We start from the raw sequence: 18,204 nt of genomic DNA, 5'->3' as shown, positions 1-18,204 counted from the left end.
TATGCAGGAAAGACATAGAGCAACCTGTCAGGAACCCCCTTCTTAGAGAAAAGGCTATCATGCTATACAAAAGACTGAAAATGGATATAGATATTTATGTTTTAGGATAAAATTATACATTTAAAGTCTTATTTGTTATGATTCCCTTACAATGAATGCATCAACTACCTATCCGGATCAAGTCAATGAAGAAGCCTTCTGCTGAAATTTATTCTCATTTTATAGATGAGGAAAGGAGGCTTAGAGGTCAAGTAACCTGTCCATAACCATACATCTAGTTATTGGAAAAACTGGACTTTAAAACCAACTTGTCTGACTTCAAAGCTGTTCTTGATCAAGACTGCCTCATTGTTTATGTCCCAACTTGAATCTCTAAAACACCATTCACAGCCTTATAATTAATTCCTTTTATACAGCAATGTCTTACTGTGCAAAGCAGGAGACTAAAGCATAAAGTAATCCATTATAAATCTTTTAGCTCCATATGGGTTTTGCTGGGCTTTTCCAAAAGGATGCATCTCAGAAAGGCTGGCTGTGAAACAAATCTCTAAAGCAAACCCTGTGCTCCCATTGGCTTCACTGTCTAGCTCTAGCCATGGAATTTGTCTGTGGAAATGGTCCAAAGTTTCAGCAAGGAATGACTACTCTGGAGTATGTTGGGAGTTTTAGCCTTCCTCCAACCCACAAAAACCCTTTATAGCATTTTCCAGATTTTGGAGCCCCCTGCTCACCTGGCTTCCCCATCTCCACACCCTGCTCTTAACTGACTGACAACTGAGATTTCCTGAGAATATATTTTACCTAACAGAATGTTGACAGCTGGTGTGGGGATGGGGGATGGCTGGAATGAGATTTAGTGTTTAACAGTTAGAAAATACACCCTAGATTGACAATAGTTGATGTCACTGAGATTCACCCTCACCTGAGACCATGAAATTCAAGGGTTTAATTTTTTGAAATTAAAGATATCAAAGACATGTGTAAGCTACAGTCATGAGATATCTTTCTTTAGTGTAACCTCAGTTTACCCAGGATATCTTCGGAGAAAAAAAAATCAGTAAACGCAAATTTAAAAGTTTTCTTGTCTATTTGTTTGTAGAACAGCTATAGTTAGTCTATTACTCTAAATCTTGTGAAATAATAGAAATCATAAGACTATAGGGCTCAAAAAGGGTCTTACAGAAGACATCCTGTTCATCTCCTCTTTCCTCCTCCCCTCTTCCAGGCTAGTCCAACTTAAGCCATTTATTCCAGCCAGAATCCATCCTATTTTTAAAGTCTGGTGGGGAATGAGAACACAACTGTCTTCCTCTGTGGCTCATCTAGTGTTTAATAACCCTCACTGTCATTGAAGTCTAAAAAAATCTTCCTGGATGGGGGATGGAGAGCACAGCCTCATGACCCAATGTGCACGCAGCCCATGGAGGTCTCTGCCTTTTTCCAGGCAGAGGGATCTCCAACGCACGATCAACTAGCAGGCTTTTCACCCACTACAGCATTTTTCTGATCATTCTTCCCCAAGCCCTGGAAAACAGACACTAGGCATGACAAGGAAAAACACAGTCCTGTAAAAACTCTGGACTCTTAGAAACAGGAGAAGGATCAGCCAGTGGCAACATCGAGTCCTCTGAGATATATTGAGTCATGTTTACAATGTAGTATGTATTAGGAAGGCCAGTGCCATACTAAAAAAAGTTTCCCCCAAAGGGGAAGGAAGCTAAAGCTAAAAATATATCATGCCAGCTGTTATAAATGCTTCTCAAAGAAAGCAAACCAACTCTTTCATTAGTTACCTCTTTGAAGAGCAAATGAGGGGTTAAGGAAATAATGGAATTTTTCAGTTACATGCCAGGTTGGCTAGATTTTTGGGAGAGGAAAATTTTCCACTGAGAAAGAAAGTCTGCTGGTAAAAGTCAAAATAATTCCATGAAAATTTCAAAGGAACTCCAGACTATATCAGCAGCTCCAAAGGCTTTGGGTGGGGATGACCTGCAGCCTGCAAGATAGAATCAGGGTCTCCATGCTTCACTCTTCCTTTTCAGGTTCCAAGAGGCCATATGCAAAGGCCTCTTTCCTTGCCAGACCCATCTAGAACTGAGCTGCCTGGTATCTCTCCCTCTTTTGAATATCTATGTTCTGATGGTTCTTACAGGCTGACTGAAATGCATTTGAAGTGGCTTGTGGCCTTGTGAAAAAAGGTGAAGGGCAGAAGGAAGAGGAAGGACTTCATGAGCAAAACAAGAATCTTTGAAATCGCTGGCTCTTGCCGCATTAGGGGCTGAGAGAAAGGAGGTTTTTTTCCAGTTGCAGATCAGGGGCTCCTAAGGGAGCCACTCTCCCTGAGATTCACTCCCACTCTTGTCCTCCACTTTGCTTGCGGAAGTTGTTTAGTTTCAGATGTTGGCTCTATGAGGCCTAGCAGCCATCCTTTCCATAAATGCAAGGACTTCCTCTACCCCTCAGGAAGACCAAGAACAGGGACCAAACCAATGTCCTCCCCCAACCCCCTCCAAAATCCAGGCACTGAATATCCCAAGTAATTTTTGTTTTTTAACTTTTAATTTTGAAGTAATTATAGATTTACAAGAAATTGCAGGAATACTACCCAGAGAGGTCTCATGTACCCATCACCTAGCTTCCCCCAAGGTGACATCTTACGTATCAATAGTGCATTATAAAAATCAGAAGCTTGACATTAATGCAATACAACTAACTAGACTACAGGCCTTATTCAGATCTCAGCTGTTTTTGTGGTCACTAATTTTTTTGGGAATACATTTGTAACTATGGCAGTTCATCACATGTATAAATTCATATAACTACCTCTATAATCAAGGTGTGTTTTCAAAAGTCTTAGTATTGAAACTGATTTGGTCAAATAAGTCACAAAAGGAGCAAGAGTAACAATAAATGTCACTAAGATGATTATGACAGAAGGCTAAATGATCAATATTATCACCAAATATTTAGTGAAATCCTAGGGACATTTTCTTGTTTATTTTGGAAATTCATTATTTTCATGAACATCTGCCTAGTGAGCTCAGGAATTTATTAAGTCCCTACTGTTCAGCAAACATTTATGGCAGGGTGAGCAGACAAGCGTCAGCTCACATGCCATCTCTTATTGAATTATAGTGGTTGCCTAGAGGGGTATATTGAGGAGGATTCAGAGGCCACATCTGGGCTTAGCAAGCGACGGCCTTCATCCAACAAGGTGCTCTGCCACTGCAGCTGAATCTGTGCCAGGAATTTGACATTTCCAAAATTTCTGTGACTTTTTGAGGCACACATTATCCCAGGTGCTGGGAAATAGGGATAAAGAAGATACAACCCCTATCCCCAAGGAACTCACAGTCGGGAAGGATAGGTGAACATGGTGACCAAAAACTGACACAAAATGCTAAGAGCCGACACCGAGGTGTGTGGGTTGATGCAAAGACTGCTCCCTGCTTCAGAGAGTCACAGAGATGAGGCAATTCAGGCAGGGTCTTACACCTGTGGGCTGTGGAGACCACAGAAGCTGGAGGGTCTGTATGGGGCCAAAGCCAGGGTCAGAGAAAAGCAAGAGTCTGCTAGCTACTCATGGAATCAAACTCTGAGGATAGGATTAGGAGGGAGAGGCAAGTAATAACATCGATTTCCAGAGGCCTCACTGCCTAGGTTCATATCCCAGCTCAACTACTAAGTAGGTCTGTGATGTTGGTCACATTACCTAACCTTTCTGTGCTCCAGTTCCCTTAGTTGTTAAATGGGGAAAACAATAATATCCACCTTCATGAGGTTATGAGGATTCAATGAGTTAATATTTATGTAAAGGGTTTTAAACAGTACCCAATATATAGTAAACACTATGTAGGTGTTTGCTATCATTGTTAACTTACTTTTTATGTTCTATGGTACCAAACACATTATTTTTATCACCAGAAAAAATCAAGATTAATAAAATACTAAGATTCCACAATGTACCATGAATCTGTAGAAGTGGACAGCTTAAATGGAGCATTCTGGCATAATTTAGGTATCCAAAGCTTCTGAGTTCTTACCTCATGTTGGGCTAACAAAGGCCAGCACGCTTTCAAATTCAAATGTCAATAACGCAAAGAAAGTCAAGTGTTGCAATTATTTGAATAAAAACAAGTTTCATTTGTAGCTGTAGCACAGAGATTTCTTCTAGGTCCAGGTCCACCAGTGAAGAACAGACAAGGGTCAGAAAGGCAGTCTGGGGCAAGTGAGGTAGCACTGACCACCACACAGGGGAATTCTGTAGGCTCTTAAGAAAGCCAGGAAATACTTATTCTTTGTCTGAATGGTTTACTTTTTTTCTATAGCAGACCTTAGACAGGAAGCAAACCTAGATATGCTAATCCCGGTTCTATGTGCCTATATTTGGAATTGCTCTTGATGGGTGAAACAAAGTTGACCAAGCCTTGTGTAAGGTTTGTCACAGCCAATACCTTGGTCCTATCTGGTCCTACAGGCTCAAGGTGAAGAATGTGCACATTCTTGCTCTTAGTTAGCATACCCTTGGGCGGCCTTACTAGAACAAGGTACTAATAAATACATTCTTCTCTTTCTTCTGAAGCGCTCTGATGCGATCCAAAAGGCTGCATAACATTTTTCAACCTATCCCAACCCACTCTTCCCTTATCTCATGGTAGAAAAGGTCCTTGAGATGTCACTTGATTTAACCTCTGCAACCAATAAAAGATACTCCTGCCTCTTGATTAATTAAAATAGGTAGATTCTCATTAGACTAGGACTTAGTTTTTGGCTCCTACTCAGCCTTATCCTAATCCCGTCCCTCAAAACTCTATAGCACCTATTTTTTTTTTTTTTTTTTTTTTTTTTTTTTTTGAGACAGGGCCTTAAAAATTCTGTCGTTCTGTCACCTGGACTGAAGTATAGTGGTGTGATCTCGGGTCGCTGCAACCTCTGCCTCCCAGGCTCAAGTGATCCTCCCTCCTCAGCTTCCTGAGTAGCTGGGACTATAGACACACACTACCACATCCGGCTAATTTTTGTATTTTTTATAGAGATGTGGTTTCACCATGTTGCTCAGGCTGGTCTGGAACTCTTGAGCGTAAGTGATCCACCTGCCTCGGCCTCCCAAAGTGCTGGGATTACAGTGAGCCACTGCACCCAGCCTCTATCACCTATTTTTAATGCCTTCTAAACATCACTTTTCTCCATCTCAGCGCTCCAACATCTCAACATCAACATACATCCAAAATCTAGCATGTGACCGTTTGTCTCCCTCTTACCTCCAATCTCTTCGGAGCCATTAACTTTTTTCATCCCTCAAATACCTACCATGTGCTAAGTGCTCTCACTTTTACCTCTGCTATCCCTCTTTGATAAATCCAGTGGTCAATCCTTGGTCTTCATCTCATTAGCTTATCTGTAACATTTTACTCAGCCGATCACTCTTCTCTCCTGGAAACATTTTTCTTTATGTGCCTTGTAAGACACACGCACTTCAGTTTTCTCCAACCTCAAGGGTTTCTCCTTAGTTTATTTTACTGCTTCCCCTGCTTTTCTCCAGCGTTCAGGTTGAGGTGCTCAGGCCTGGGGGCCTTGGCCTTCTTTATCTACAGTCTCAGCCTTTTCTCTCTGCCAGTCTCTGGCAATTTCATTTAGTCCCAGCATTAAATACCACCCCTGTGCTACTAACTCCCAAATGTCTATTTTAGACCACTTCACTCTCCCAAACTGCACACTCATATATCCCACTACCTACTCAGTATCTCCAACAGACATGCCAAACTCATCATATATGACACTGAACTCCTGAGCTTACTCCAAATCTTACTCTATCTGATAAAGACTTTCCCTGTCTCAACTGACAGCAACACCCAGTTGCCTAGGCAAAAAACACTGGAGTCCTCCTTCGATCCTCTCCTTCACACCCTTCATTTATTCTGTCAGGAAATCCTGTTGGCTCTACTTTCAAAATATATCTAGAGCCTGACTGCTTCTCACCCTTCTACTGTAGCCATCCTGGTGTGAGCCATCTTCTCTTGCTGGATTACTGCAACAGCCTCTTAACTGAGGTTTTCCTGTTTCTGTCCTTGCCCTATCTATTCTTAAGACAGCAGCCAAAGAGAACCTTTTAAAATATGAGTTGGATCATGTCACTCTCCTGTTGGAAATCCTCCAATAGCTTTCTGGTTTACTGAGAGCAAAAGTCCAAGTCCTTGCAATGACCTACGATGCCCATTCGGTCTCTAGCCTCTCTGGCCACTGTCTACCTCGCTCACTCCCTTTCGGACACCACACTTCTTGTTTTTCCCCTGGCAAGTTAGGCACTGTTTTGTCTTGGGATCTTTGCTCCAGCTTTATCTCTGTTTGGAAAACTCTGCTCCAGATATCCACTTGGTTAACTCCCACTCCTCCTTCAAGTCTCTGCTCATACCCGACTTTGTCAATGGGGTCTACCCTGACCACCCTGTTTCATGCTCTAATCACCTCATTACATAGGCCTGATCCTACCCTTGTTCTTATTTCCATATCACCTACCATCTTCTACCACACATATACTTTACTTACATACTACAATTTGTATACACTAGACTGCCAGCGCCCCGAGGGAAGGCAACTTTGTCTTATCCACTATGCATCCCAAGTGCCTTGAGCAGGCAAGACACAACAGTAGGCACACAATAAACATTTTCTAGGTGAATGAATAAGTAACTCAATAATGTATGTCAGGCTGGGTGTGGTGGCTCATACCTATAATCCCAGCACTTCAGGAGGCTTACGCAGGAGGATTACTTGAGCCCAGGAGTTTGAGACCAGCCTGGGCAACAGAGGGAGATCCTGTCTCCACAAAATATACAAAAATTATCTGGGTGTGGTAGTGCATGCCTGTAGTCCCAGATACTCAAGAGGCTGAGATGGGAGGATTGCTTGAGCCCAGGAGGTTGAGGCTGCTGTGAGCCATGATTACACTACTGTATTCCAGCCTGGGCAACAGAGCAAGACCCTGTCTCAAAAAAAGAAATTTTTTGTCCATACCAATACTGAATCCTAATCCTAATAATTCCACCTAGGAACATTTCTAGTATCCATTCCTTCTGCTCCATAGGTGCTGCTGTCCTAACGATACTTTTATTACTTCACAACGTTGAAACTTGCTGACTCTGCACTTGTCAATGCCACTCATCTGGTTTGCTCACAGACAATCCATTTCCCCATACAGCATGTCACTCCTATGCCTAGGGTGTCAATGCTTGGCCTCTTTGGGGCACTCAGATCCCTCCCTCAGCCTACTTTTACCACCTGCCTTCACTACCTCTCCCTTTGTGAACCTACCCTTCCTCTTCCCTGTCTTTCATCCTGCCTGTACATTGTAACTCCCGTCCCTTTGCTCTCAGTGCACATTCCTACCCAGGGGCCCCCTCCCCTCCAGATTCTCCTTCCTCTTTCCATCTTAGCTCACTTTCCATTTCCCCTGCAACAGCTTGCTTTTTCTTTTCTCTTTTTTTTTTTTTTTTTTGAGACAGAGTCTTGCTCTGTCACCCAGGCTGGAGTACAGTGGCACGATCTTGGCTCACTGCAACCTCTGTCTCCCAGGTTCAAGCGATTCTCCTGCCTCAGCCTCCTGAGTAGCTGGGATTACAGGCATGTGCCACCATGCCCAGCTAGTTTTTGTATGTTTAGTAAAGACAGGGTTTTACCATGTTGGCCAGGCCGGTCTTGAACTCCTGACCTCAAGTGATTCGCCCACCTCAGCCTCCCAAAGTGCTGGGGTTACAGGCGTGAGCCACAAATGCCTGGTCTTTTCCCTTTTTTTTTTGAGACTAAGTCTTGCTCTGTCACCCAAGCTGGAGTGCAGTGACATGATCACAGCTCACTGCAGCCAACTCATCAAGCTAATATGTTGTTTTTTTTTTTTTTTTTGAAGAGATGGGGTCTAGCTATGTTGTTCAGATTGTTCTTGAATTTCCGGCCTCAAGCGAGCCTCCTGTGTTGGCCTCTCAAAGTGCTGGGATTACAGGCGTGAGCCACGGCACCTGGCCCAAAGGCTTTCTTGACGCTCCAGTTCACAAGGATCTCTCCATTCTGCACATTCACAGCACTTATAGGATAGACCTACATTCAGCTGGCACTTCATCCTATATGCCTTGTGGCAGCTCTTAGAGTATGATTTTACTGCACTTTTATATAACTCATGAATTGTTATATGAAATTTCTATGGATGATAAGTCCAGCAAAAAGGAATATTTAATTTTTAATTGTGATACTGATTCATATGTCATATCTCTCCAATTACAGGCTCCTTGGAAGTGTTAACTGGGTCTGCAGCTTCCTGGTATTTCCCATGGACCTAAACACAGTGCTAGGCACACAGAAGATAGACAGGAAGCATTTACAGGGTAAATGACTGGGAATCCATACAAGGAGGAAGCCACAAATGTTAAGGCACTCTGTTGAAGGCACAATGACTGAGGCGTAAAACAGCAGTGGAATAAACCAAGGTTAAAAATAAAAATAAAAACTAAGGAGGTGGCTTTCTGGTTACTTTTCATTCACCATCATTAATGTAGCTGATAATTTGAAAATGTGTAGTACTAATTGATTTCTGTTTTTATCACCATGTTGTCTTATGCAGATTGTTTTTCCACTTGGAAAGAGGTAAGAAGTGTAGCTCGTCAGTGCAGTAGAAGAAGCCTTAAGTCCAACCCAATTTCTATTGCCGTGGAATGGCCAAAAATCACAGCATATTCAAGGCCCCTTAGAATACTCTGCATGGCTCTGGGCTTAGGGTAAGGTGCTTATGTCAGGCACCCATCAGAACTGAAAATGAGGGCACAGACTCTGCATATCAGTGTTAACACTTAGCTCCTCACCATCTTTCCCAGTTTCTTTCATTTATTTATCTAACAGGCACCCCTGGAGTGCTTACTGTTGCTGCTCTAACCAGGCTGGGCATTTACATAATCGTGTTTACCTTCACTACAGCCCTCAAAGGTAGATATCATGAATGTTCCAGTTTTACAAGTGGGCACTTTGATGGGAGAGGTTAAATTACTTGGCCAAGCTGTAGTTAGCAAATTGCAGGTCTGGGATTTGGACCCAGGAGGCGTTGATGCCAAAGTCCTTGTTCTTCCCTCGGTCAGGCCGCCTCCCAGGTGCTCAGGGTTTATTGATAGAGGCACGAGTTAACAAGTGACCCAAAGGCTTGCGGTTTTGACTCACACAATTGAACCACCATAGGCAATACAGAAGAGTACAGCAATGACATTCACATTTTCTTAAACAGATATTATTGACATACAAGTGTTGATATGGCCATGAGTGTTTGAATGAAACTTTCTGGAGGGGAGATCTGAGCCCTTTGATCTTCTCTGGTGCTCTGGAAGAGGGCTCCAATGCCTGCCTTCTTCCAGAGGTATGTCGTCTAGTCATCTGGTTAAGCCTCCAAGTCCTTTTCACTCAAGTATTACATAGGGCTTCAGAGGTCAGTAAGGCCATGACAGTCATCTACAAATTTTCTACGCTCTATGGGGCTGGCTGGGTGGCCACAGCCAGAAACAAGTGCTTGTTGACTACAACCTGATAACTATCTTAAATGTACTAAATGTCAAGACCTGATCCTGAATGTATAAATCAGTGGACAGAAATATATAATGACCCAAGCCTAATTTCGAGACAAATGACATAAAACTCAACCCTTTAAAATACAAAAGACCACATTTTAAGAAGGCAGGCAGCTTACAGCTCACATCTTTCCCAGCTATTGAAGAGTTTTGTAACAATAGCTAGATTCTGTTGCCAATGCAGAAAACTTAGACCAAGAGACTGTCATCTGCCTGCATGTGTCTGCTTTAGAAGTCACAGCCATCACTCCCTATCATACAGAGGCGAGTGAACAGTTCCTGCTGGATTACAGTCTATGAAAGATACTGTCATCAGAACCTCTTATATAATAAGTTAAGAGGCAGTAATCACCTAATTCCCAAAATGTGCAAGTGACCCATATCTAAATGTAAAAGCAGAAACAAGAATTTTTAAAAATCCCATGTTGTAGCAGTATCAATGCAGTATCTTCAGTGTTCGCTTGGTTATTCCACTGAGGTACTGTTTCAGTTCATGTAGCTGTAATTCAACAATCCTACCTATTTGAGAAAGCCATTTAAAGAGGCCTGGTAACCAAAGATCCAAGTAGGGACAGATGCCAAGAAAGCATCACTGCCAATTCTTTTTCTTTTTTTTTTCTTCTGAGACCCACTCTGTTGCCCAGGCTGGAGTGCAGTGGCATGATCTCATCTCACTGCAACCTCCGCCTCCTGGGTTCAAGTGATTCCTTAACCTCAGCCTCCTGAGTAGCTGGGATTACAGGCATACACCATCATGTCTGGATAATTTTGGTATTTTTTGGTAGAGACAGGGTTTCACCATGTTGGCCAGGCTGGTCTTGAACTCCTGACCTCAAGTGATCTGCCTGCCTAGGCCTCCCAAAGTGCTGGGATTACAGGTCTGAGTCTCTGTGCCAGGGCCCCAATTATTAATCCTCTCGTATCTTTTAATTGGGGGTTCCTGCATGAAGACAGGCACATCAGGTCTAATTGCAAAAGCATTCCTTCAAGAAAGTTATCTTGGCACTGTGTTCACGGACAGGTGTAAACTAGCACTAAGGAACACTGTTTGAAGACAGGGTGCATTTCCACATCGCTGCTTTATATAGGCACCAATGGTGTGTTTGTCACTTTACTCAGCCTCAGTGGGGAGACAGAGAGAGGACTCCCAGCCCCAGTGCCCAGCTGAGGGTGCAGTACTTTGCTTTAGTGGTCAAAAGAGCAGAGAGCTGTCCTCCACTCTCCCCACCCACAAAGCAGTTCCTGACCCACCTATCCTAAGGTGTTGGACTGAACGAGAGGAAGTCCACGGCATTCTCACCAGGTCACAGCACACAGCAGCATTCTCAGTTAGCAAACCTGCTCCCACGGTCAGGAAAAAAGTGCCCCGACAATTGGGGATTAAAACCAGAAAATGCAAAGGGAGGAAACATTCCAGGGTGAAATTTAAGAAAAAAAAAAAAAAAAAGAGAGAGAGAGAGAGAGAAAGAAAGAGGAAAAAATAAAATAAAGAAAAAGCACAAAGCCCATGAGGCTGCCTGGTTAACCATGGGTTAGAATTAGGTTTAGAGAATCACACAGTAACTCAGTGCCTCGGCAAATCCAAAACCCCAGGGTGAAAGACATGGGTGAAATGCATCTCTGTGGAAATGGGAAGTTTCCTTCTTTCCTTTATTCTCTATTTATTTTTGGTCTGTTTATAACCCAAATTTGGACCATCAATCACTTTTACCATCCCAGTATTTTCATCTTTGCAGAGTCAAAGAGCAACAAATATGGGGTCCAAAGGACCTTTCCCACAGCCAACTCCAATCAGCCCTTCTCTCCCAGGGTCACAGGGTGCACGGAGCAGACACTGTCAGCGGGACATGCCACATACACAGCAAATCGCCAAACCAGACTACATGACAGGGCTTCCAGGGAACTTACTTGTACTTGTGCTGGTTCCAATCGTATTGATTGTGGTGGGGACAGATGAGGAGGAGTAGAGGGGCACATGACCATTCTCACACCCCATGCTTTTGTCCTGCCAGTTGGAGGCATTGATGCAAATCCCAGAATCCCGAGAGTTCTGCCACCCATTGAGCTTGTCGTCGGAGTTCTGTCTTTGGTGATAGTAGTGTGTCTGTCCATAATCCACAGAGTCTGAGCGGCCTCGGTTCTGGCCACCAAAGCTGGTCGACGTGCGGTCCTCCAAGTGATTCAGCCACATGGCTAAAGCACTACGGTCTTCCAACGAAGTGGCTGGATGTATCAAAGCATAGGACAGCAGCTGCCTGCTCTCCTCAATGTGCTGGTTGTGTTCAATAGAGTGAGCCAGGATTTTGGGCAGCAGTTTCATATATTCTACTTTTGCGTCGAGGTTTCCTGGCTTCAGCAAAGGCAGATGAGTTAACAGGAGGGAAATCACTTTATCCTTGGATTCCTGTTGCCATTGGTTAATGATTCCTGAAAAGGAAAATATACAGGGCAAATAAGCAAATACACCCACAATGACTCTAAACAGATACTCTAAAGAGAATTTTTATGGATTAGGGTCCCAGTCTACATACCCTGGCTATATTTTCTCCAAAGAGCCTGTGCATCAGATTGGTTAACAGGCCCCAGGTTTTCAAGGACCAGAGACTCCAGTGAAACACAGATCAAACATTCTTAGATATTGAGTACTCAATCAAATTCTCATTCATGTTTCCAAAGAAGCTACAACTACTTTGGTACAATTGAATAGAATGTACAGCTGTTTTCTTTCTGAGAAAGGTCTAGCCCACCCCCTGATAGACATGGGGCTAAGACTAAGAAGCTCTCCATAGACAAGTGAGTATGAACAAAGGTCCTATTCCAGAGTCCCGGGGGTGAGGCTGCTTCCCCTCCCCCAGACAGCTCCCCAGACATCTGTTGAAAGTGATTTAAATCCTGGCAAAGGCATCTGTGTGAAATTGGAAAAACTTCCTAGATGGAGAAATTTGTCAGGGAAAAAAAGAGCTCCACTCATCTCTGTGCAGTAAGCCTGTACCTTTCTCATGAGACGCTAACTCAGAACAACTATGGGCTCAAAGCTAGAATAAGCAATGGACTCAAGACTTGGCTCCTGGGGCACCTCTAATCGCTGTTTTTCTTTATGTAGAGATCAGCTTGTTTTTATTGTGGTAAACACACATAACATTTACCATTTTAATCATATTTAAGTGTATGTTCAGTGGCATTAGGAACTTTCACAGGCTGGGGGTGGTGGCTTACACCTGTAATCCCAGCACTTTGGGAGGCTGAGGCAGGAGCATCGCTTGAGCCCAGGAGTTAGGGATCAACTTAGGCAATGAGTTGGTCCTCATCTCTACAAATAATGAGACCTCATCTCTACAAATAATTAAAAAAAAATAGCCAAGTGGGATGGTGTGTGCCTATAGATCCAGCTACTCTAGAGGCTGAGATGGGAGGATTGCTTGAGCCTGGGAGGTTGAGGCTGCAGTGAGCTGTGATTGCACCACTGTATCCTGGCTTGGGTGACAGAGGAGACCCAGTCTCAAAAAAACAAAAAAAAAAACAAAAAAAAAAAAAAAGAAAAAAATTCACCATTTCATAACTGTTCAACTATCACTACCATCCATCTCTAGAACCCTTTCATCTTCTCAAACTGAAACTCTAACTACTCTAGGTACCACAGAGAAGTAGAATCATACGGTATTTCAGAACTTGTCCTTTTGTGACTGCCTTACTTCACTGAGCATAATGTCCCCAAGTTTTGAGCTATGGGAAGATCTGTTTTTAACACACTCAGAAGTATCCTTTCTGTCCCCTCTCACTCAAAACACAAACAATGCACTTTGCCTTGATTAGCCTTTAAGAAATAGCCTGTCTTGGGATTGATAGTTATTCATAGGCTCTGGGCCAGAGGAAAGAAAGCTTATTTTCAGAGAAATCATTCCTGACACCTGGAGATCTCAACACTGGCCCACTGATGACCCTACAAGGGCTAGGGCTGGACAGTCCTGCTGGCTTTTATGCTGTATCTGGAGGGTTGGAAGGGGTTTCTGGAATTTAGCAGAAGGGCTTAGCAATTCTAGCTAGGTGCAAACATAACAAGCCCAGTTATCACTGTTGACCATAAGCTACAAATGCATCACCCTGTACTGCAATGCCTATCAAGACTACAGGAAAGAATATCTCAAGAAAAATACCAGCAAAAAAAGAGGCACGGTATATAACGAAAGAGCATAAGCTTTGGAGTCAGGCAAAGCCGGGCACAAATCCCAGACATGCCACTTAATTTGTGGTAGAACCTTGGTAAGTTACTTAACTTCTCTGAGCCCCAACCACCTTATCAAGAGTGGTACAAATAGCATCTGCCCCTCCATGTGCTGTGGGATTAAATAACATAAAGTAGCAAAAGGACCAGTCAAGTACTTGATGATGGAGATAATTCCTTCCGCTTGTCTCTGCATAGTCGGACTCATGTTAGAGCAATGTGGGTGGTTTGGGATACCAAGTTTTTAAAAACAATATAGAGAAGATGACCCAAAAGAAGTCATTAAAAATGATCAAGGGGGTAGAAAGTCAAAAGGTGAAAAGAAAATGCATTTACTCTGCTTACAACAATATGAAGAGATGCTTGACTCACTTCAAGTGGGGATTTCATAAGGAGATGCCGAAGAGTCAACTATTTGAAGTAGAAGTCTCCAAACCAAAAGCAGGAGAGATTAAGATAGGAGGTGGAGAAGAACAGAATTGCCAGAATAATGAAAGACTCAAAATCACCAAGGAAGGCTTTAGAGTCTCTGCCCTGGGGGTCTGAATAACAGAGTGAGATAATCTTGAGAGCACTGTCCAACACTAATAAAACATAAGCCACATACAATATGCTAAACTTTCTAGTAGCCATATTAAAGAAGAGACAAAATAAACAGGTAATGTAAATTTTAATGATATATTTTATTTAAATAATCAAAATATTATCACTTCATTATCAATCATCATTAATAATTTCATAAAATTATTAATGAGGCATTTTTCCTGTTTTTTGAATTAAGTCTTTAAAAATCTTTTAAAAGTCTTAAAATGTCAATGTATTTTATCATGGACAATACATCTCAACTTGGACCAGCCACAGCTGAAGAGCTTAGAAGCCTTATGTGGCTGGTGACTACTGAGCTGGCGAGCACAGGGCTGGAGACATTCAGATGGGGAAGGCTGGCGGGAGGGCACAGATGACCTCAGCAGGTCCCTCCCAGCCCCCTGACTCTATATTTAGCTAACTGCCACCTGACACAAGACAACTCTCACGCATTCCACTAGGTATAGCCTCCCTTTTAAAGTAGCGCTGAGAGGTGAAGAAAATTCCATTTCTAACTTTCCCCTCAATTCATCTTCAGCAAATACCAGGCATGTTTTAAATGATGAATGTGCTTAGCGTGAAGATAAAAACTATTCATTAAGCCCAAGAGGCACTGGAAAGAAGCAAAAGGGGCCAAGAAGCAAACGCGGTTATGTTGTAAGCCTACTGTAATCAGAGGTGGTTAGCGTACATCCTTGAAAATGGACATTTAAAGATAAAAATTAGGAATGGCCTCTAATAAAAAATTCATGAGGCTGAGGAACTCCCTAGCTTTCTGCGAGGTCATTTCCCTGTTTGGATATGCTACCCTTCCACAAAAGGTCAGCCTAAAGAAAAAAAAAATCAGCAACAACAACAAAACGTAAATAGGAGTCATAGTACAAACTAAACATGTTATCTCCATGTAACCGCTCTCTGCCGTGGATTAACCTGGGATTCAGAGGAGGAACAAGCGCAGCAAAGAGGAAGGAAAATGAGAGGCTGCTGGCCCCGGTCCCTTTATCCTCAGAACAGGGCTTGGATGGTGGGACCAGGAAGACAAGTATGGCTTTTGTTTACTACCACTGGGAACATGGAAATCAGATTGCTCTCTGAGGGCTAACTACACCTACTGGATCAAACTATTTCTGCTACCACTCCAGCTGCCACCGCTGAGAGCCAACAGTATTGAATGTTTTCGAAGTGCCAGGCACTCTTCTAAGCCCTGTGCATTTAATTACTCACTTAATCCTCCCAAGAAGCTTATGAGGTAGGTCCTATTACTAGCCTTCTTTTACAGATGAAGGCACAGGGGCACAGATGGGCCAAGTTACTTGCCCTGGCCCCCTGCTAGTGAAGTGGCAAAATGGAGGTAGGCAGGTTTGATATTAGATACATAATGGCTGTCCTGCTACAACGGCGTGGCCATAAGCCAAATATACTGATATTTATAACATAATTAGATGTTCTATAGTTATATATGATATAGAATTACATAAAAATATGTAATAGTTATAAACATCATATAAATGTATTAATAGAGTACATGGATCATCAGAGGAGTTGGTGAGCAACGGAAGTATAATAAAAAGGAGTTACAGAGACAATGTAAGTGATACCTATTATGGTTTAAAATATGTTAACTAATTCTTTGACAAACCTCTCTTTGAAAGGCAGAGCCTAATTCCCTTCCTTCTGAGTGCAGGATGGATTCAGTGAGTCACTTTCAGTAAATAGAATGTAGGGGAAGTGGCGGCATGTGACTTTATGACTTTATGGATTATGGTTATAAAAGACACTGTGGCCTCACCTTGCTGTCTCCAAGTACTCACTCTAGGGAAAGCCAGCTGCCATGTTGTGACATCATTCAAGCAACCCAATGGGGAGGTCCTTGTAGTGAGGAACTGAGGCCTCGTGCCAATACCTAGCACCAAGTTGCCAGCCATATGAGGGAGCCATCTTGGAAGCAGTTCTCCTAGCCCAGGTAAGCCTTTCGACGACTGCAGCCCACATACCATTTTGAGGAATCCTAAGCCAGAGTCTCTCATATTTCTGACCCACAGAAACTGTGTAACATGTGTATTGTTTTAAGCTGCTAAATTAATTAGTACACTATCCAACCGCCCCTCTAGGTAAAAGGAAGTTTTAGCCACTTGGTTTTGAATAGATCAGTCTTTCTGGCAAAGTCATTCCCATTCTGGCACGGACCCATGAAGTTCCTGTTGCCACTAAACATTTCCCTCCCTCAGCCTCCCCTGTCCTGATTATCCACTCACCAAACAACCTTTGGACCATGATTTAGCTCCTCAGTTACCCTCAGGTAGAGAATGAACTGATCATAGAGACTTGAGGTATTTCCAAAATCTGTGATAATGATTTTTCAGAGCAACTTAATACAGAGTTTCTGATTATGATTTGGCTTCCTGTGGAGGCCTGCCGACAGGGACAATGTGTGCTGATTATATGGACTTTGAGTATGTCTGGTCTCTCTGATGATGGTTCCTCGTAGCAAATTAACCAGCCAGCATTGCTGTGCCTACCTCCCTACTTTCTAGTTAGCATGAGTCAGTCTTTCAGGACAGTATCCCCAGGGTGCTGACAAGTGTGAACATCTCCACCTTCAAATGGAAGCCAGACCCTACATGCAGGGACTTGGTCACACTGGCTAGGTCCTGTCCAACTGCCCACTGGCCTTTGTGGCATCCACACTACCCTCCAGAGAGCAAAGAATCTCTTTGCTGAGATTTGTATTTAACAAATTCTTCTCCCTGGGGAAGATTCAGGAAGCCTCAGAATTTTCAATTACTTGATCACTTCTGAGATCCAGGCTCTACCATTACTCACCCCAATTATCACCTGATTCAGGACACAGTGGAAAACTTAAGTGCGAGAACTTCAAGGTTTAGAGATGTCAGCTGACCTCTAGTATGTTTTCTGAATATTTTCTTTGTTTTTCTCTGTATAAGGAGCAGAGATGTAACAGTTTGCTGGATGTTTTATGTGGATAAAAGTTAATGATTTATAATTTGTAAGCCAGTGACATAGAAGCAGTAAAAAAAAAAAAATTAAAAGAGCTATAATTAAAGACCATGAGGATTAGGAAACTGTCCCAATGATTTTTGGAGTGACAAAGAGTGTGTTTAAATACCAAGTCTGTTATTATTACTACACAATGGTATGTCAATGCTTAAGGGCTCTAGTTGTTAGTAAATTACCCTTAAATTGCTATTTTATTATACCCTTGTTTTCAGTTTAATAACGTTTACCATAAAAGGGTTTCTCACAAGCGCATTTAGGCAATTTGCTCATGCAAGAAATGGCTAGGAATTAAATGCACACACAGAAGAAGTACTAGTGAAATGAATGTGCTAAAAAGGAAGGAATATTGGTGGGTTTTACATGGTCAAAGGCTCCTTGGAAGAATGTATGTTACAAAGTCAATCCTAGACACATCATGTACTAAAGGCTTCTAAATATAGTGCAACTCTGCACAACTCAAAAGTGGATAACAACACACACCATGTATTTATTTGGTAGGGATGTGAGCTGAGCCCAGGGCACCTGAAAAATCAGGGCAAAAATACCAACATGGCAAATGGTGGGATTCCTGTGTTGGCATGGCACTTGAATTTGTCTCCCAAGGTACCCTCTTGAGCTAGAGGTGACCAGAGAAGAATCCCCATAATTTGGTGGGAGCCCTGCTAGTGGTATGGATTCAACCAGTTGTGATGGGGAACCCAGTCTGGAGTTATGAGCCCTTACAGCTGCAAGTGGTGCTTTGGAAAGGTACAAAGGATTGAAAAGACATAAACCCTCCCC

The 18,204-nt window shown here is 42.7% G+C and overlaps 1 protein-coding gene across 4 annotated transcripts in view; it reads right to left on the bottom strand.

Moving 5' to 3' along the window:
* Window positions 1–18,204, bottom strand: part of SAMD4A (sterile alpha motif domain containing 4A) — a 227,596-nt gene that overhangs the window by 78,556 nt on the left and 130,836 nt on the right. For all 4 annotated transcript variants that reach the window (XM_007986735.3, XM_007986741.3, XM_037983999.2 and 1 more), the window contains one exon: window positions 11,508–12,026. In XM_007986735.3, coding sequence (XP_007984926.1) covers window positions 11,508–12,026 — 519 coding nt within the window. The remainder of the gene's footprint in view (window positions 1–11,507; window positions 12,027–18,204) is intronic.

The sequence above is a fragment of the Chlorocebus sabaeus genome, chromosome 24, assembly GCF_047675955.1.
Source record: "Chlorocebus sabaeus isolate Y175 chromosome 24, mChlSab1.0.hap1, whole genome shotgun sequence".
Lineage (NCBI taxonomy): Eukaryota > Metazoa > Chordata > Mammalia > Primates > Cercopithecidae > Chlorocebus > Chlorocebus sabaeus.
Note: the sequence above shows the minus strand (reverse complement) of the source record. Positions and strands in the feature narration are given on the sequence as shown.